This window comes from Malus sylvestris, chromosome 5 (genome assembly GCF_916048215.2).
Source record: "Malus sylvestris chromosome 5, drMalSylv7.2, whole genome shotgun sequence".
NCBI classification, from domain to species: domain Eukaryota; kingdom Viridiplantae; phylum Streptophyta; class Magnoliopsida; order Rosales; family Rosaceae; genus Malus; species Malus sylvestris.
In genome coordinates, this window is record NC_062264.1 from 8,503,885 (window position 1) to 8,524,463 (window position 20,579).

The 20,579-nt window shown below is 38.7% G+C and overlaps 2 protein-coding genes and 1 long non-coding RNA gene across 4 annotated transcripts; 1 reads left to right on the top strand and 2 right to left on the bottom strand.

Moving 5' to 3' along the window:
• Window positions 1-6,382: 6,382 nt before the first annotated feature.
• LOC126620702 (uncharacterized) lies at window positions 6,383-8,238 on the bottom strand. The gene is made up of 3 exons (XR_007622605.1): window positions 7,993-8,238; window positions 7,237-7,299; window positions 6,383-6,459 (listed from the first exon to the last, which is right to left on the bottom strand). It is a non-coding gene; the product is annotated as an uncharacterized LOC126620702 (long non-coding RNA).
• Window positions 8,239-10,383: 2,145 nt separating this feature from the next.
• On the top strand, window positions 10,384-17,493 carry LOC126621254 (KH domain-containing protein HEN4). 2 transcript variants are annotated; one of them, XM_050289653.1, is made up of 7 exons: window positions 10,384-11,198; window positions 14,342-14,773; window positions 14,882-15,157; window positions 15,303-15,608; window positions 15,701-15,765; window positions 16,444-16,558; window positions 17,055-17,493. In XM_050289653.1, the coding sequence occupies exons 1-7, from the start codon at window positions 10,560-10,562 to the stop codon at window positions 17,193-17,195; spliced, it is 1,974 nt and encodes a 657-aa protein (XP_050145610.1). In that variant the 5' UTR covers window positions 10,384-10,559; the 3' UTR covers window positions 17,196-17,493. The 2 variants fall into 2 exon arrangements, with proteins under 2 accessions (XP_050145610.1, XP_050145611.1); XM_050289654.1 differs by having other exon boundaries at window positions 16,447-16,558.
• Window positions 17,494-17,881: 388 nt separating this feature from the next.
• On the bottom strand, window positions 17,882-19,508 carry LOC126621256 (costars family protein). Its single transcript, XM_050289657.1, has 2 exons — window positions 19,280-19,508; window positions 17,882-18,223 (listed from the first exon to the last, which is right to left on the bottom strand). Exons 1-2 carry the CDS (start codon window positions 19,358-19,360, stop codon window positions 18,017-18,019), a joined length of 288 nt encoding a protein of 95 aa, XP_050145614.1. The 5' UTR covers window positions 19,361-19,508; the 3' UTR covers window positions 17,882-18,016.
• Between the last annotated feature and the right edge of the window lie 1,071 nt (window positions 19,509-20,579).

Consider the following 20,579-nt stretch of genomic DNA (forward strand, 5'->3'; position numbering starts at 1 on the left):
TTGTTTCAATTTCTTCACCACTAATAGCACCTTCTCAATTGCACTGGGTCGGGTCTCGTAGAAGTGGATCTACAGCATGTCGGAGAATGAATGGTCAATCGGCAGCAGAAGGTAGACTTTGAAGATTCGATGGGACAGGGCTTCGGCGAAGAAGGTGGCGACTTTACGCATGGCACCTGTTTATGAACCTGCCAGGTAGTCGATCTAGGTCACCAGAGCTTTGGCGAGATTGAAGTTGTTCTTTTGTTGGATGACTTCTGCGCAGGCCATGATTTGGGAGCCTAGGCTTGAGATTGAGGTCTAAGATGAGAGCCTGGGCATGAAATTGAGGTCTAAGACAAGAGAGGAATGAGAAGGAAGAGAGATCGATGCCCGGATGCTGTCTGTCAGAGACTCGGATTAAAGGGATAGGGTGATGGGAAAGTTGAGTGAAATGAATCGATGTGGGCCTGAGAATAAGAGAAAGAGGGTGATAAAATTAGAGGATATTGATTTAAACGGTCCTGGTCGGGGGTCCGTTTTCTCTAATTTTTAGAACTGGCCCGCCCCATTATTTACAATGAACCGGCCCGACCCTTTTTGTATTTATAATTTTTAGACCAGCCTTGAACCGCAAACAACAGCCCCGACCCGTGGGTCCAGGACCTGTTGGCCCACCCCTAATCCACCTGGCTAAAAATTAACGAGAAGGCTCCCAAATTTTCTAGAGCCTTCTAGCAAAATGGGCCAAATTTACCATTTTACCCTTAACCTTTACTCGTTTATATTTCATTTGTTATAGCTCCAAATCACATTCCGTTTACGGTCACGCGTTCGTATCGACGAGTACTATCCAAATACATAAAGAAAAGTGGAAAAATATATACACATCAAATATATCCTCGAAAATTCTATTTAGTCCATTAAGGGCATTTTCGTCCTTTTACAAAAAAATTATGCGCCGCAAATATAAACACATCAAAATCAATAATTCATAACTACATAATTTTAAATAGTGAAATTTAGGGATGCGATTTCACAGAGTAACTCGTGTGCCTTTTGACTGTTAAAACCACGTGAAGTGAACCATCCTATCTACGACCTTGAGCCAATGGTTACCATCTTACTTGAAAAACCTAATGACACCCTTTCTTTGTAGAAATTTATGTGGGACAAAAATTGGGAATGGAACATTTTGGAGTTTGGAACATCATCTTACTCATGCTTCCATCCCTGCTTTTCTTGAAGTTGGTGATAAGTTTTAAGTCTCTTGTTTTGCATCCTTGTCATATTTGGGGTTGTTTTCTGATGAAGCATGGGAAGGTCATCGCCTATGCTCTTGGACATCTCAAACTTTATGGAAAGAATTATGATATTCATGACCTAGAGCAGGTAACAATTTCCCTTGCTCTAAAATCTGGTGATGTTTTCTCTACAACAAGAAGTGTTGCATCCTTTCTGACTAAAGAAGTTGTTGTGTGTTTTCACACAGAAGGAGTTGAATTTGAGACAAAAGAGATGGACATAACTCATCGGTGATTTTGATTGCATTTTTTAGTACCATCTTGGTCAAGTAAATGTCGTAGTTGATGCTCTTAGTTAGAAATCCCATGGACAACTTACCTTTATTCGAGCTATCCATGTCCCATTATTATTTTCTTTTCGAGGAATTGGCTTCACTTTGGTGCCCAATCCACGGTGAGTATTGTCAGCTCACTTCTAAGTCAAACCTGTATCGGTAGATTTCAGGTAAGAAACCCAAGAGTTTGATCAGTAATGTGCAAGTTTAAAGGAGCAAGTGTCAGGTGACATGAGATGAGATTTGAAAGTCCAAGGAGTTGGAACTCTGTTGATAAGAAACAAATTGTATTTGCCTAAGGGTAATGAAGCTGTGAAAAAGGAAAATTTCTTGATGAGGCTCACATTTTAGCGTATGTTATGCATGCTGGTAGTACTAAATTGTACCACTGTTTTCGTCCATTTTATTACTCGTATTGTATGAATTGGATATTGTTGAATATGTGAGGAAATGTCTGATTTACTAGTAAGTGGAAGCGGAAAGATGAAAGTTATCAAACTTATCTCAATTTCTCTTTATTCCTGTTTGGAGGTGGGAAGAATTTTCCATGGTTGTCTATTTTAGTTGTCGACGACCCTTTGGGGATGCGAATGGAAACAGGTAAATGCCACCATAGATTTTCTATACAAACAACCTTGTACACGTGGAGACTATGATGACGTTTCTGTATTGGTTGATCAACTCACTTAGCATATAATCTACCAGTCCGTGAGGACTATACTTTCGACCGCTTGGCATAATTCTTCATTCTAGTCTTTGTTAGACTGATGTCTCGATTAATATCGATTTCGACTGTAATCCCAGATTCACCTCATGGTACTCGAAGACACTCTAGTCAACCTTGAGTTCGTGTTTACCCTACAACACTTTGTATCATTTATAAAGCAGACAGACTGTTCAGGAAAACCAATCAAGTTTGAAAGTTTTAGCATAAACCATTAGTCATTCAATCACCTATTAATACCTTATTGGGCGAATCATTGCCACTGGTTATTGAATATCCCTAAGGTTATTGTTGTAACAAGTTGTTGTGAATATTAGAATGGGAAAAAGTCTAAGTTCCTGCCTGTTAGATTACTTTAGACTACCAATCGAGTCGACTCTGCACTCAACCATCTCAACTTGTCACCACATAATCAAGTTAGGTACTCACATGTGTTCTTGCATCAAAGTTACGTATTCAATCCAATTATCTTGTACCCTAGATTTGATGGACTTGATTTGATCCTTAAATTCTTGAGTGTTCTTTTAGCCTTCTTGACATAGCCTTTCACTAAATTCGAGAGAAAATTTCAATAAATCAGCTCGCTTAGGCTTTGTGAATCACATTGTTCGGTTATAGGGTGTGCCATCACTATTGTACCTCATTGGGATACGCCGTTTCACTTCCAAGTCTTATGAAGCCTTCTCGAAGGCCATGGGTACTAAGTTGTTGGCCAGTACCACATTTCATTCTCAAACTGTTGCCCAGTCTGAACGAACTATCCAGACCTTGGAAGAAGTGGTGTGTTCATCCATTTTGTGGTTTTAGCATGATTAGAAATTGCACTGTTCCCTATTGGAATTGTTTACGATGACAATTATTATTTTCGATTTAGGTATGGCACTATTTGAGACATGGTATGAGAGATTCTACAGGCAACACTTGTTAGACAGAAGAGTATTATGAACTGGTATTCGAAGGATCAAAATTTCGATATGGAAAATTGTATGCTTCAGATGATGTCTCCTTGGAGTTTAGACAAAATGGTAAGTTTGCACCCTTGAGATTTACTACTTGTTTATCAAGGCAATAATGAGTTGTCGATATTGTGGGCTGCAGACTGTAATATCAATGGCTTATTCATTGAGTTTGTTAAGTAAGTGGGCAAGTAGACCTGTCTACGGTAGTAGTTACTAATTAATTATTGTTTGGGCTCGACCCAAAGACACACACACCTATTTCCGGAGTACGTGATGTTACGAATGCTTGGGCGAGACCCATTTTCATTTTTGGTTTTAATTTCTTGTGCAAGTATTTTAACTTACATTATTTTAGTTACATATATGTATTTTGACATTACAAATGTTTGGGTGAGTCATTTCAACTTTCAATTTTAAATTCAGTACAAGTTTTTGGCTTCCATGTTAATACATATCTATTTTGACGTTATCTTATTATGTGTACATATTTTTGACCTTACGTTATTATATATTTTCAATTGTATTTTGTTATATATATATATATATATGATACTACTATTATATTGTTGGGGAAGAAAGTATGAGCTTGGAGGCATGAAAAAGGAATCACTGCAATCTGATCACGACGGAGTGGCATTCTCTTTTATGCAACTATTCTAACTTGATTTCTTCTTTATATATATGCTTCTTCCTATCTTCGAGTATTTGTGTATAGCAAGATATTTCAAATTTCAAGGACGAAATTTTCTTAACGGGGGTAGATTGTAACAACCTGTTTCGGATTCTACGAAACACGGAACGTCTAGGGCAATTTTATAATTTCATGTGTGGGAGATATTTTGCATGTTTGTCTTTTATGGCATGTTTGGTGTGCCAATGGAGCCTACCTCTTTTATTTGGTCTCCTGGTCCTCTCTCTTTCTTCCCTCTTGTTCCGTGTCTTTTCCCCCCTAAAACTTTCGATTTTCTCTTTTCTCTATTCCCTCTTATCTCCCTCTACTCTCTTGGAAGCCAACCTTCCTCGAGGGTACCTTGTATACACACAACACACAAACAACAATAGCGACGACAACAACACCACCACTATCTGAACCTTGCCATCTTGACCCCAAGCCAAGGTTGTGGAGCTCCGACAGTGGCAGAGTTCACTATTTTGGTTTTCCCCAACGAACTCATGGCGAGTTCTTGCCACCCTTGACATAGGTAAGCCCCTAAAACCATTTGGGTTGTGTTTTAAGGTTAGATTAAGGTAGGTTTTAAGTTGTGTACGCATGTTGGAAGCAGAAATAGCTTGTGGGAAACTTTCCCCAAATTCCAGCGAGAACTGTCACCTTGCAGGCCTTTTTCTGGCCAACTCCGGCCACGGCTAGCCACGGGATAGGTATAACATTCTTCCTTGTTCCTTGGGTTTCAATTTGGTATATTGAATGACTAGTTTTCGTTAAGATTTGGGGATGAACGGAGCCAGGAAAGCTCCGGCTTTCTTCTTTGTTGAAACCATCCAACCCATAGCCTGAAACCAAGTTGACCCGACCCGCAACCCAAAACTTGATCTAAAACCTGAATCTGACTCAGATTCGACCCGGCCCGGACCCGATGGAATATTCTTCCAAATATTGCATTAGAGAATATTCTATGGAATATTTCGTTAGGGAATATTTTATAGAATATTCAGTTAGGGAATATTCTCTGGAATATTCCAGTTGACTTTTAGGAAATTTGCCTAGGACTCCTCTAAGGGTATTTCGATGCACTAATTCCAAATCTGTGCTCCGTTTTCCCAAATTCAATCATTTTAGTAGGATTTTACTAATTGGTCCCTTTATGTGCTTAGGTGCATTTATTAGTGGCGATTTCGTCTTCCCTTGTTTGAACGGCTCTTCGACGATGGAGTATCTGTAAGTGGACCCCTTCTAAAATGCATGATTTTATTACTAGATATGCATACATGAAGAGCATGATTTTATGACTACGTTAGATGAAACGTTTATGAGTTATTGGATTGACGCTTTTTGAAATATTTATGAATATACATACTTATGAACATGGTTTCTGATGATGTTTTGAGCTAGAATGCTCCTATGGATTTATGATATGATGATTGACCTATTAAGCTCCGATGAGATATACTTTGGAAAGTTTATGTTCAAAATTTTATGTGCTTACTTAGTGGATATATATATGTGTGTGTGTGTGTATGTGTGTGTGTGTGTGTGTGCGCGCGCGTGTGTGTGCGTCTTTGGGCGGGCGATGTAGTGCCTTCGGGCGATTATGATACCACTACTAAGCACATTATATACGATATACGTTTTACGAAGGTTTTATGGCATGCTAGGGTTTTTGGAAATCCTATTACATATTAGCTATATGAGTTTTTCTAAAACTGGGGGTTAGTACATTTGAAGAGTAATTGTTTTAGTATTGCTTATATATAAACTTGGTCCACTCATGCTTTGTTTTGCACCCCCTTCAGGACTTAGAATGGAGGCGTACAATCCCAACGTCAAAGCACTCCCGCATTGGTATCTTTGAGTCCTCTTAGTGTAGGACCTATTCCTTTGTTCGTACCTTTTCATAATATTTCTTCTACAGTATTCTTGATTAGTAAAATTTACGTGTTTTATTTACATTGGTTCTTTCTTCATAACTTACATGCATGTTAATATGGCTTCGTCATCCTCAGGTGGCAGCCAACACGTGCCTACCCTGGTGTTTAGAGGATATCAGGATCGTGCGTGTCACTTGAAATACAACCTCTTTGTAATATTTTTATTTCTTTACAAAATATCATTTTATTCTAAAAGGGGTTCAAGTATGGATAACTACGTTATTTTTAGAAGTGATTCCAAATTGGTTCTAAATGTTTTAAAACATTCTAAATAACTACGTAACAATTAAAAATTGAACATTCGTTATGCCACCAATGACACACCCCGACCCGGAATGTCCACCTAGACTCGAATTGAGTTGTGCTGGCCGACATCAAAAGGGTGATGAAGCCATAAAGTGTAGTGATGTGGTAATGTGAGTAAATTTAAGTCTAAAAGTGACTAGATGAAAGAGTATGCATGTAAGCGAAAATGAACCCATTTCACATGTGATGTCAGAGCATAAGTAAAGTACAGTAATGGTAGAAGAAGAATTATACCATCGGGAGTATTCCCATAACAACGTTTTGCCAGAAAGTCCTCATCGACATGAAAGCTCTGCCACTAAAACCTGGAAGGGCGAAAAACAAGGGTGAGTGGGCCTAAAAATAAAGCTTTGTAAAAACCTTTTCAAAAATATATAACCCCTAGTCGTAAAACAAGTATAGTTTCAAAATATAACATACTACGTATAGCATGAAAATACTTACTATAGCCACCAATACCTCAAAAATGCAATACTTCACAATAATTCGTAAATAGGCATATAACTTCGCATAAATAAACATATCATATCGAGCGCTCATCGAGATATGCTGACACACGAGTTCATGCACATGTATTCTTACATGAACAAGACTGGGTGTAAAGAAATGATTTACGACCTAGTACTACAATCATATGAAAACTGGTGTTATGCACATCACATACGAGTCCTAATTGCCTATAGCAATCTAGGATAGGATTTTCACCAACAATGGATCCATAGTGAGCGTACGGTGCGATGTGAACATACACGTGAAAACTGGCCCTGGCCCGGGCGAGTACCAACACCAGTGTAGCACACGATGAGCAGATAATGTAAATATGATCATACAACGGTAAATCGATAATTTCTAGTCGACATAATATTATTCAATAAAATACTAATCATGGCCGTAAATAAAAATCCCATAATAGTTCGCCCACCTGTGCATCCCGTAGGATTTAGCATAATTTCGTAAGTTTCGTCAATGCGCTAATTTCTAAAAGCATTAGTCTAATCTAGGCATAACGTAGAAAAATATTTATTAAATATATAAATGGAAACAAATAAATATATAATATTCAAAAGCAAAGATCCACTCACAGTTACTTATGATGTCACATCCGTTCGAGCTAGGAAAGCCGGAGTCTCCGATAGTAATTGCACCTAAAGCATAATATTGGGACCCATTAGTAAAAATCCACTAAAATGATTAAATTTGAGAAAACAGAGTGCGAATTTGGAATCAGAGTGTCGAAATACGCTAAGAAGGTTCCCGGGCAATTTTCGAAAAAAAAAGTCAACCAAGCCACCCCGATGATCAACTACGTTAAAACTTTGGACACTAAATGGATGTCAAAAATGGACTCGGGACGTCGAAATTAACCTGGGACGGTTTCTGAGAAAATTTCGAAAAAGTCAGCACAAGGAATATTCCATTAAGAAATGGGACGAACGGGATCGCGGATCTCGGCTTTGGATTTTTTTTTCTCTGGTCGAGTTTACTCGTTTGGGCTCACAAGTCTGCTTGACCTAACGAAGAAGAAGGCCAGAACTGGGCCGAGTTTGGCCAGGAAACTTCCCAAGCTCTGTTTAGCTCTGAATCTCGACTAAAACTAGCATATGATATATTGAATTGAATCTCATAGAGAGAAGAAGAATTTTATACCAAAATAAAGTCGTGTTATGGTTGGGATTGGCTGAAAAATGGCTCGAAGTCGTTGGATCTCTTGTTGGAAAATTGGGGAAGTTTCCCTCGAGGTATTTATACATTAAAATGTTGCCAAAACATCTCAAATTTACCCTAATCGTACACCAAAACAAGATTTAAGAAGTTTTTGGGGGGTTTTTTAGGCTTACCTTCGTCGGGAACTGTGAGAAATCACCGGAAATAGTATTGAACAGTGGCGGTGCCTAGAGAGAGAAGAGAGAAAAAGTAACCATTCCAGGGCTAGAGTTTGTGACGTATGTGTTCAGGTAGTGTTGCGGTGGTGGTGAGGTTTGTCGGATCGCACCAACGGGGTGATGGTGTTGTCGGTGATGTAGAGAAGATGGAGGACAGGAAAGTGGAGAGAGGAAGAGTGAGTTTGAGAGATAGAGTGCCGAGAGTGATGAGGGAGCGGGAGAATGGACACTTGACTAGAGAGTAGTGAAGAGTTTGGTGTGGGTGCGGGCCTTATAGGATAGAAAATTATTAAAATAATTAAAATATCCCACCATAAAATATTAAAATAATCAAGGACCAAAATTCAAAAATAACAAATTACTAAAGCACCCTCACGTTTATATTTCCGTAAAATCTTCTTCATAACTCCGAATTCAATTCCACTTACGCCTACACGTTCTTACCTTCGAGTACTGAAGTGGGTTTTTAATTTAATGTTATCTATAGAGGCTTAAATTCCCAAACCGATTGCTCTTAAGAGTACTTCTAGTGTGTAAAGGCCCCCCTTGGCAATAGGCAATTTAATCCCCTCAAGTGAATAGTAATCACCTTTAATAAACAATAATTGCGTATTGCATCTCCACCCCTAAACTGAATAACCCAGACAATTCGTATTAAAATATTAGTATTTTTTATTTTATAAAATAATAAAAAATAATTTTATTTTTTTAATTTCGGATAGGATGTTTAACCGATCTCGTCACATCATGTGTCATTATCCAGAAGTACAATTTTTGTGGATAAATATCGATAAGATTTGTATGAGGTTTATTTGGTGTGTTTTTGTAATTTTATTTGGTGTGTTTATGTTGTTTGAATAAAGATTGGAATGTGGTTGTACGTATTTGAAAATATGGAAATGCGGTGCAAGGTGGAAGATAAGGGTAAGGTATTTATAGAATTTTTTTATAATTTTTTTTTTTGGATTTTTAATTAATTTTTAAATTTTTTATTAAATTAATTAATATGAATCGTTGGATTACCAAAAATTTGAAATCTTACAGTTCATGTTGTGACACATGGCCTATCGATAACATATCAAATTTTTTACTATTTTTTTTATAAAAAATTTAAAGCTAAAAAACGTGGATCGTTGATTTGTAAATCAAACAGTCCAAAATTTGCCACATCAACAGTAATTGAGTGGGCTGCCATGCAGGCCCTACCGTCTAAAATATTGTCGGAGACACGGCCTTCACGCACTTATGTTGTCCATGTGTCTGACACAATTTTTTTTTTTATAACGTGGCTGGCGTCAGACATCATGCTGATGTCGACCTTGCATTACACCCCTCTCAGGTGCTCAGCCTTGGACTTTCGCTTGACCTCTCCCGCGGGCTCCCACTCAGCCTAATTGCCCAAATAGGCTGGCGCCACTTTGGGAGGCAATTGGCTTGCAATTGTTGCCAATCCACAGGGCTATTGCCCATGCTGGACTTGCTCTAAGTTTTAACTAGACAAGTTTTATGTTTTTCTATGCAATCACTTAACATTAATGCAAGCATAAATTAACGGTAGTGTCATGATCACTTGACAGTTGACATTGGTTCCTCAACGAGTGTCCATTTTTCAAAACATTGAGTAGTTATTCAGAGCATTTTAAAAAGTTATAATCGATTCAGCATCACTCTAAAAAGTGGATAGTTATTAGTACTTATCTTACTTTAAACTATTTTAATTTACGTGAAGAGAACGTCAACTCTGGCGCAACGAGATGGACGCTCTAGTATGGTTAACTTAACTTTTTTCAACAAAAGAAAATGCTTAATAAGATATATGGTCCTCGTGGTTATAAGGTAGTTGGAATATAACTCTTGTTATAAATAAATTAGTATTTTAAATCTTTGTGATGAATATCGTTATCAATTTTAGCCCAGAATTGAGATTTTCTTTTAGCGTCCGTTAAAAGGCAGGATTAAAATACAAAAATTACATCTCTCCCCCCTCTTCTCTCTCTTCTTTTTCTTTTAGCTAAATAGATCCATACTTCCGTTATTATTTTACTTGTCCCAATGCTATCGAGTCTCGATCTTCTTTCCTGTAAAAAGAGATGCAATGAAGCTGCCCTATCTATCCATTTTTTTTTCAGCTTAATTGCTAATATTTTCTATTTACTTATTTCTATGACCAACCAAAAAATGACAAAGGGTGTGTGTGGGTCACGCGCACACCCAATTCTGCAGTGCGAAGTGCGCACCCACGAGAGAGAGAGAGAGAGAGAGAGAGAGAGAGAGAGAGAGAGAGAGAGAGAGAGAGAGAGAGAGGCTAGAGAGAGAAAATCATAAATACTCCTTCTGATTCCTATTTTATTTTTTCGACACATCTTCTGATTCTAGAGAGAGAAAAACCGCAGCGGCAGCAGGTTGAATCGATGCATACACGAACAAATATGTATGTGTCTTTGGAGAGAGAAAGAGAAAAATAGAGAAGAGAGAGAGAGAGAAGAGCGAAGGGGAAACTATTTGTAGTGAGAGAAAGTATTATGGGAAGCACCTTTCTCTCTCTACCAGCGAAACGTTCCGTATCGACTATGTCTTCTGACCCCAACCCCTACTTCGAAAACGGATCCTCCAAGCGCTCCAGGCCCCTTCCTCCTCCCCTCAGCGTTCCTCCCGCCCACGTCGCCTTCCGCATGCTCTGCCATGCCTCGCGCATCGGCGGCGTTATCGGAAAGTCAGGTGCCGTGATCAAGCAGCTCCAGAAAACCACCGGAGCCAAGATCCGAATTGAAGAACCCCAAGTCGAATCCCCCGACCGGGTCGTTGTGGTCATCGCTCCGAGCACAATCCGGTCAAAGATTTGGCTCAAAACTCCAGCTCTCGGCAATGTTAATAATGGTGGCGGTGGTGGTGTGGAAGAGGAGATTGATGTTTCCAAGGCTCAGGAGGCGCTTCTGAGAGTGTTCGAGAGGATTCTGGAAGTTGCGGCGGAGACCGGGGCTATTGCGGCGGGGGTTGGGGTGGTGTCGTGCAGGTTTTTGGCGGAGGCGGCCCAGGTCGGGTCAGTGATAGGAAAGGGGGGGAAGGTGGTAGAGAAGATTAGGAAAGAAACTGGTTGTAAAATTAGGGTTTTGAATGAGAAGTTACCTGCTTGTGCTGCAGCCACAGACGAGATGATCGAGGTAAGGTTTTGTTTTTGCTTTTCTGAAATGGGAATTGAGTTCTAGGTTTTGATTAGTCGGATTGTTTGTGAGTGAGTGACTCCTGCATTGTCTTGTTATTCGTATTTGTGTATGATGTAGTGAGTTTGTCCCATTTAGCTGATGTGAATTTTGTAAATTCTGTTTAGGGTTAAGTGAAAATCGAAACTTGTTCGTGCACTCGGTTGAATGTTTACGTGACTCAACTTATTTAGTAGTTTAGGAAGGTGTAGTGTAGTTTTGCTTGGCTTCGTTGCCAATAGGACCAAAACTTTGAGTAGGATGGTATGTATGGCGGGCTGTATTTATACTGAATTACAAAAGTTATTTGCAGGCTTTTAAGTTTTTTTGCATGTTTTCAGTAACATATGAGAAATTTTACTATATATAACAATAGAAAGGAATTGTATCCAGGCTAATTGTTTTGAGGTAGGACTTGATATACCAAGAAGACGACAAATAGAATATTGACTATGCTGAATATTTGCATGCAAACATTTGGTAGAATACTCTGTTTTGTTGTCCAAAATGATTGGAACAACTTTTGATTTTTCAGGTAATGTAATTTCTGGAAATAAAAGTTTTCATTTGGAGATCCTAATGAGAACCACAACCATATTGGCACACAAATATAGAAGCAGTTTGGAGTTAGTGGTGCCACTGGTACTTCTGGACCATAGATATTGACAATTATACTGCTAATTTGGAACCAATGTGATATGAATCATATGATCACCTTTTTTCCGCTGATTTTATCATATAGAATGGTATAAAACATGTAAGGTTCTACATATATTGGTGATGATGGAGGTGGATACGTGTATAAATACTTTTAGAAGGTTCTAAAGTTTATCATGTCTTATAATTAGGATTTTAATGGCTGTTACTAAAAAATAATGAAAACTGTAGGGTGTTATAAGTGCTTACAATATCTGTGAGTTGCTGATACAAAGGCTGGCAGATTTAGATCTGCTAAGTTGGGTTAGCTGGGCTTGTGCCATTTGCATACTTAATTTTGACCTCAAACATAGCCGGTTGACTGGAGTGAATTAGGTACCAAAAAGGTACCAAAGAGAAAGATAGAGAGAGAGAAGAGAGAGAGAGAGAGAGAGAGAGAGAGAGTGCGAGTGAAGGGGAAACTATTTGTAGTGAGAGAAAGTATTATTGGAAGCACCTTTCTCTCTCTACCGGCGAAACATTCCCTATCGACAATGTCTTCAGACCCCAACCCCAACTTCAACTTCAAAAACAGATCCTCCAAGCGTTCCATGCCCCCTCCTCCCCTCAGCATTCCTCCCGCCCCCATCGCCTTCCGCATGCTCTACCACGCCTCGCACATCAGTGGCGTCATCGGAAAGTCAGGTACCCTGATCAAGCAGCTCCAGAATACCACCGGAGCGAAGATCCAAATCGAAGAGCCCCAAGTTGAATCCCCCGACCGGGTCGTTGTGGTCATCGCTCCGAGCACAATCCTGTCAAAGATTTGGCTCAAAACTCCAGCTCTCGGCAATGTTAATAATGGTGGTGGCGGTGGTGTTGAAGAGGAGATTGATGTTTCCAAGGTGCAGGAAGCGCTTCTGAGAGTGTTCGAGAGGATTCTGGAAGTTGCGGCAGAGACTGGGGCGATTGCGGTGGGGATTAGGGTGGTGTTGTACTGGTTTTTGGTGGAGGCGGCACAGGTCGGGTCAGTGATAGGGAAGGGGGAGGGGGGGGGGTAAGGTGGTAGAGAAGATTAGGAAAGAAACTGGTAAAATTAGGGTTTTGAATGAGAAGTTACCTGCATGTGCTGCTGCCACAGACGAGATGATTGAGGTAAGGTTGTGTCTTTGCCTTTCAAATGGGAATTGAGTTTTAGGTTTTGATTAGTCGGATTGTTTATGAGTAGTGACTTCTGCATTGTTTTGTTATTGATATTTGTATATGATGTAGTTTGTCTCATTTAGCTGATGTGAACTTAGTAAATTCTGTTTAGGGTTATGTGAAATCAAAACTTGTTGGCGCACTCAGTGTATGTTTACGTGACTCAACGTATTTAGTAGTCTAGAAGGTCTAGTGTAGTTTTGCTTGATTTCGTTGCCAATAGGGACCAAAACTTTGAGTAGGATGGTATGTATGGCAGGCTGTAATTATACTGAATTACAAAAGTTATTTGTGGGCTTTTAAGTTTTTTCACATGTTTTCAGTAACATATGAGAAATTTTACTTTATATAACAATGGAATTGTATCCAGGCTAATTGTTTTGAGGTAGGACTTGGTATACCAAGAAGACAACAAATAGAATACTGACTAAGCTTAACATTTACAGGCAAACATTTGGTCGAATACTCTGTTTTGTTGTCCAAAGTGATAGGAACAACTTTATTTTTTAGGTAATGTAATTTCTGGAAATAAAAGTTTAGTTTGGAGATCCTAATGAGAACCACATCCCTATTGGCAGAAAAATATAGAAGCTGTATAGAAGCAGTTTGGAGTAAGTGGTGCCACTGGCACTTCAGGACCATGGATATTGACAAATGTGATATGATCACCTTTCTTCTGCTGATTTTATCATGTAGAATGGTCTAACACATGCAAGGTTCTACATATATTGGTGTTGAGGGAGGTGGATATATGTATGATTAGTTTAGAAGGTTCTAAAGTTTATCATGTCTACTCATAATTAGGATTTTAATGGCTGTTAATAAAAAATAATGAATACTATTGGGTGTTATAAATGCTAACAATATCTGTGAGTTACTGATACAAAGGCTGGCGGTTGTAGATCTGCTAAGTTGGGTTAGTTGGGCATGTGCCATTTGCATACTTAATTTTGACCTCAGCCGTAGCCGGTTGACTGGATTGAATTAGGTACCAAATAGGTGGAATGAACTTGGTAGCTGTTAAAGGCCATCATTTTTTCAGGATCTTCTTACGTATGTATCCTTTATGTAGCTTAACTTCTGACTTCACTTGCCTTTCAGATTTGTTGTAAAAGAAAATAGAAACAAAGGATTCCTTCATTTGTGTTATATTAATGCTTCTAGTTCTTAATTGTCTGATTGCCTCCACTTTATTGTATTTTGGTAATTAAAAAGAACAACATTATATTTTTTCTCCCCTGGAAATTGTGTCAATGGTGTGGCAGATAGAAGGAGATATTTTGGCAGTAAAGAAAGCACTTGTTGCTGTCTCTGGCTGTCTCCAAGATTGTCCACCAATTGACAAGACAAGGATGACTGGAAGCAGGCCTGAGGCAGTTCCTCGTGAAACTCTACCTGATCTGCGCTTAGATCAACTTTCACAGAGGAACTCAATGCTTAATTTGCCAATCAGCTCCATGAGTTATGCTACAGGAGTTCGTCCATCCTCAATAGAGGCTGAAAGGATCCCCACACTTGAGACAAAACAACAGGAAGTTTCTTTCAGGATTCTTTGTGCCAATGATAGGATTGGGGGTGTAATTGGAAGGGGGGGTTCCATTGTCAGGGCTCTTCAAAATGAGACAGGTGCTTCAATAAGTATTGCAGCATCTGTGGCTGAATGTGATGAACGATTAATTACTGTTTCTGCATCGGAGGTTTGTCATTCTGTTATTTTTCGTTTTCTTTTTCGTTCTTTTTTTATATCTATATCTGTTAAAGCAGGCATATTTTTCTTATATCTATATCTGCTTCATATTCTATAGAATCCTGAATCAAGGTACTCGCCAACACAAAAGGCTGCTGTTCTTGTCTTCTCAAGGTCCGTAGAGGCAGGCATAGAAAAGGGGCGAGACTCAAGCTCAAATAAAGGTTCACCCCTTACTGCACGGCTTGTAATTCCATCAAGCCAAGTTGGGTGTTTGCTGGGAAAAGGGGGTGCAATAGTTTCAGAGATCCGGAAGCAAACTGGTACTGGTATACGAATAATAGGGGGTGACCAGGTCCCGAAATGTGCCTTAGAGAATGATGAAGTTGTACAGGTGTGGTATTATCACATTCTTTAAGGAAAGTGTAATAATTAGATTTCATTTCATTCCATTGGTGAAATTCATTATATTTGGCGATCTAAAGTTGATGATATGAACTTGCAATTTTCTCATATATTTAGTTACATTTGTTTCCCAGATTTCAGGAGATTTTTCAAACGTGCAAGATGCTTTGTACAATATTACTGGTAGATTACGAGACAACCTTTTCTCCAGCACAGTAAGTAATTCTGGAAGAAGGAGCAGTTCATCCATGCTAACGGCAACCGATACAAGTCCTTATGGAAGACCTAGGGATCCAGCTCTTATTGGATTTCAGCCATCGTCATCAGTTGGTGTTACTCATGGTCTCAGCCGTCATACAACACTAGTTCAAAGTATGGATCATCTTGGTCTTTCCCATAGTTTAGATCATCCTTCCCCACCAAGACCATGGGCATCACAGGTAAGTCTATCTCACATGATCTCAGCTGTAATTTTTATATGTTTATTTTAGTTGATATGTTTATTTTAGTTGATTTATGTATTGTATTGCAGTTGGCGGCTTTCACAGATGTTGGAAGGGGTTTGACTTCTCTAAAAAGTCGCACAGAAATTGGCAGGTTAGAAAATAATGAGATTGGGCTAAACCGCTAAAGCTATAAAGGGGTCTGAAAATGAAAAATGGATGTTGTCTTGAAGCATGAATAAAATAGCTTCAGATCACAAGATCTGAGCCGGTTGGTGTGAACAAACTTGTTAGATAGGAGGTCATCTCGGTATGATTGTCCTGGCTTGAGCCACCATTTTAGTGAGCTGCGTCTGAATTTATGGATATGAAGTGAACTTGAAAATTGAATAATATATTGGGACTAAGGTTGGCTAGTAGTCAAATCAGACATCGTGGTTAGTAATTTTTTACTGACTGCACTCTTTGCTCTTGAAGTTAACATCAACTAATGGTATTCTTCATTAAAAACATTTATATCTAGGTTCATATTTCACCTCTTTCTAGGAACTTGACTGCTCAGGCTAGTTGATTGCCGTGCACAGCCTTTATTTCATAACTAATTGAAGTACCCTTGAATATCACCTAAAGTAATCATAGGCTAGCTACCTCTCGTATTATTATCCCATATCCCACCTCAATTTGTCAATTGAAAAACCCACCATATTCGGTTTCAAATGGACACTGAAAATTCGTGCAGTTAAGTACTTAAAGTTACTAATGGAATGTGCTTATCATTTTTTGTTTGGTGCTTTATATTTTTTGTTTCTTGAACAATGTCCTTGTGTATTAGCAGCGGGAGCAAATCTGCTATTGTGACAAATACAACCGTAGAGATCATAGTTCCTGAAAATGTTATTGGCTCTGTGTATGGGGAGAATGGTACCAATTTGGCTCGTCTGAGACAGGTATATGTCATAATTTTTTAGTAGTTTGCTTCTTTGATTTTATTTTAAGGAAACTGTGCTCTTCACGTGTGGCTAGGAAGCACCCCCCATCTTTATCAAGTTCTTGCTTGCTGGATATCAAACCTCAAATAACCATTTTGGCTTTATTAAATTTGAGGGATTCCCATGTCTTTAAATTTCTAGTCGGAATTATTCCTGATAAAGGAATTGTGCAAAATTTCAGAGGAGCACATTGAAGTGGCTGGGAAGAACACAGTTACTTCCCCAGAGGATAGTTGTTGTTGCTTGGGGGAAGGGGCCTTGTGTTATAAAATGATAGGGACCGTTAGGTTGGGGGGTGCTGTGCGGTGAGCTGAGTATTGTTGTAGTGAACACGCCATCGTGAGCTTTGAGGATATCACATATGCATACTGTTTCAAACTTGACAGATTGTCTGATTATACATCAACCTGAACTTATCCTCTTTCATTTTCGCCTTTTTCTCCCCTTCAATCAGATTTCTGGTGCCAAGGTCATAGTGCATGAGCCCCGTCCTGGAACAACTGATAGGATTATTGTCATATCTGGGACACCAGATGAAACCCAGGCAGCACAAAGCCTTCTACATGCATTCATTCTTACTGGACCGTCACACTAAGTAGTTGGTTTTGAGACATGTTTGCAGGTGAAGACTCCAGTGGGTCGCTTGGTAATCAATCGGCTTTTGATTTTGTCAAATGTACAATAGGAAGATTCAGCCTTGAGGGTTTCTTTTTAATGCAGTCCCGAGCTAAGCAAAAGTAAACTTTGCTCTATCGGCTTACCAATATGATTTGTAGGGTGTTAATCATTCTGCCATATTGATGTATTCTTGAGAAACAAAGAGGAAAGAATTTGACACGAGAGCGTTTGCTTAGTTAACTCAGTCTTTTAATGAATTAATCTTTTTTGCTCAATTACCTCTGTTTATTGTAATGTGACAGTTGAGGAAGAGGAAGACAATGTGTTTCAATTATTCTCTCAAGGTTAACAAGGTGATGTGTGTGTAAATTAAAATGACAAGTGGGGTTAAGTGTTAAATTGCAGTATTTCGTTTGGTTAAGGGGCGGGATAAACATATGTGAGTTAAGTCAGTTATTTAGGACAGTATTCGTACGGTTGCACTTGAGTTCAAGTTTGCATTCTCGTAAACTAGTGTAGATTACAATATCGCTTAGCCATATGACGATGATAAGTTTGACAGTGATGATTATGATGATAATGAAGAGTATGATCATGGGCAGCATCATATGGATAAGAACTCAGGAACAAGAATGCTAGGTAATATTGGAAATGGACCCGAGATTAAGCGAAATAAACACTTTCAACTGGCAAGCATGGGTCTCTCAAAAGTATTTTAGTCTCTTTCACACAAAGACACAGTACATGATATATGGACTATAACATGACATGAAATTGAAACAAGTGCATCGTACTTCCCTAACTTGTCCCGACTGCAGCAGTTGCCTCCGCCGCCGCTGCCGGTTTTGGTTTGAGTACGATCTCCACGTTGTCGTGGACACCCTGCAGCAGTAGCTCACCATCGTACGTGAGAAATTTCCGCCTCTTTGCCGCTCTTAGCGTCCCAACCAACGCTTCAAATATGTTTGCGCATCTATCATCATTAAATAGCACACCAAATGTGACCTACAGCGATAAATCAAAGTTCATACATTGTAGGAAACACAAAGATGATTTACAAAAGCATTGAAGATTAAGGTATCACAAGCTTAAAACGTTCGCTCAAAGTAGTTAAAAATCTTCTTGGTGTGTGCGTGTGCGTCAAAGATGTGTGTTCTTTGAGGCCATTGAACGACGCTCAATGTACAGAGCAAGTTAGAATTTGTATGCCCTATTCCACTGGTTTCCCCATTTAATTTTTCTTGTCACAGCAGAAGCCTAGAAATTAAACCGACATACCCCGAACAGCGGAGTAGCTAACAGAAACCTGAAGAAATCTGAAATTCTGAATGAGCTGAATCGACACATGATGACTTTACAACATATCAAACACCAAATAATTCAATTGCCATGAAAATGCATCAGCTATAACTACTTCCTTCAGTCTGGACGAGGTCCGTTTCTTTCTCTTTTTGGCCCTCTCAAGTGATAAATGGGAAGAAAATCACAATTTTCCGACACGGGGATGCAGAAGGAAGAGAACGTATGCTCATCTGCTACAGTTTTTCTACTTATACCAACATTCTTATAGGCTTATATAGCAGAGAAAATGACCACATTTTTATAGGGGGGTAAATGCCACCTTCAACTGACAAAGATCAAATACATCCACAAACTTGAAACAAAAGAAGCAAACATCTCGAGACGAATCGCAAAGAACATGTTAACCGGTAATGCGTAGATACGCAGAGAAACCTTATCAAAGCACAAAAACAATGAGGTCAAGCACAATCTGATGAGCAACGGTAGTGAATTTTCGATACCTGCACGAAATAAACACCAATCGATTCGAGTCTTGTTTTGCAATTGTAGTGAGTTTTGATGAATGATCAAATACACAGCCTAGATCAATCATGCGATCAGAAACTTGTAAACAAGTAGAATAATACAGATCCACCATTGACATGGCCCAACAATTTTAGATCCAAACAGTAACTTGTATTTCTCAATCTGGATCGAATTGTAGAGCGGCATTAAGCAAGGACGGGGAAAATGAAAAGCAAGAGGAGAGATTTAATTAACCTTGTAAGAACCATCGTCTTGGAGTTTGCCAAGCCTTTGGATTTCTTCTCTGAGACGCTCGACCTCTTCTTCTACATTCATTGCTGATGATTTGATGGATTCGCTTCTGCACTCCTCCTTGTATTGTATGTATCTTCTGCGTCCGGTGTGGAAAAAGCAAAAACCTTTCCAACAACACAGAGAAACGTCAAGTCAAGTGACAGGACCGGATCACAACCCACCAATTGTTTAAGACATATTTTATTAACAGCTCAATGCACTCACAATCTTAATACATTTTCCATTTGTTTTTTTAATTAAAATTTATTTTTTAATTAAAATTTATTTTAATACACCTCACTTACTATTTTATAAAACCCTCACATCCCACACCTCCACATATTCCCCACATTTTCTACATATATCCCACCCTCATATCTTAAAAAAGAAAAAAAATTTAGCTCTCTCCTTTCTCCAGCAAGAACCAGCCACAATTATTCTTCTTCTTCCACGCCACGCCAAATGTTGATTAAAGAGTAACATTGCTTTGATTAAAGGGAATTTTAACAAAAAGCTCCCGATACTGTTTACTTTAACGAAAAACTACATTTTTACACTAAAAAGTCAATCCTGGTACTATTCACTTTACTCTTTATTTTATCCTTTCATTAAAACTCAAAGTTTTTAAGTCATTTTCATTAGTTTTCCTTTGATTAAAAGGTCACAACATTTAAAGGAATGGCCAATGCTTCAGTTCCTCCATTTCTTTTTGTTCGGACTTCAACCCAGGATAAGCAAGACAATGTTGCAAAACAGAAAAGATGTGTACGCAAAAGAAAGTGACAACCTTTCCGAGCTTTCCTTTAAAATATGTGAAAACCATATATCCTTAAAACAAGACTTGCAAATGAGGGCCTTTGTATTGCTTCTCTAAGCTGAACATCCAACTAATAAGACTAATTAAGGGGTTACTTGATTTGATTAAAGGAATTAGGTTGAGAAAGATGAAAATTGCCCAAGTAGGAATATGAAAATGGGGACAAAAGTTGGGATTAATTGATTGAATATCAATTATCAATGTGAAGTGTATTTGGTTTTGGATTAAGATTCTCTTATGAATAATTTTTTCAGTCAACGTCTTTGTAGTTTTATTGATTAGAGTTTTGTTCTACATACAATGGAGAGGGAATGATTTTGAGATGGAAGAAAATAAATAATATTGGGATGTGTTATTTGGGGTGTATTTAAAATTATTTTAATTTTTTTTATAATCTTATGAGGTCGAAATAGTCATTGCATATTAAGGCATACAAGTCATTTA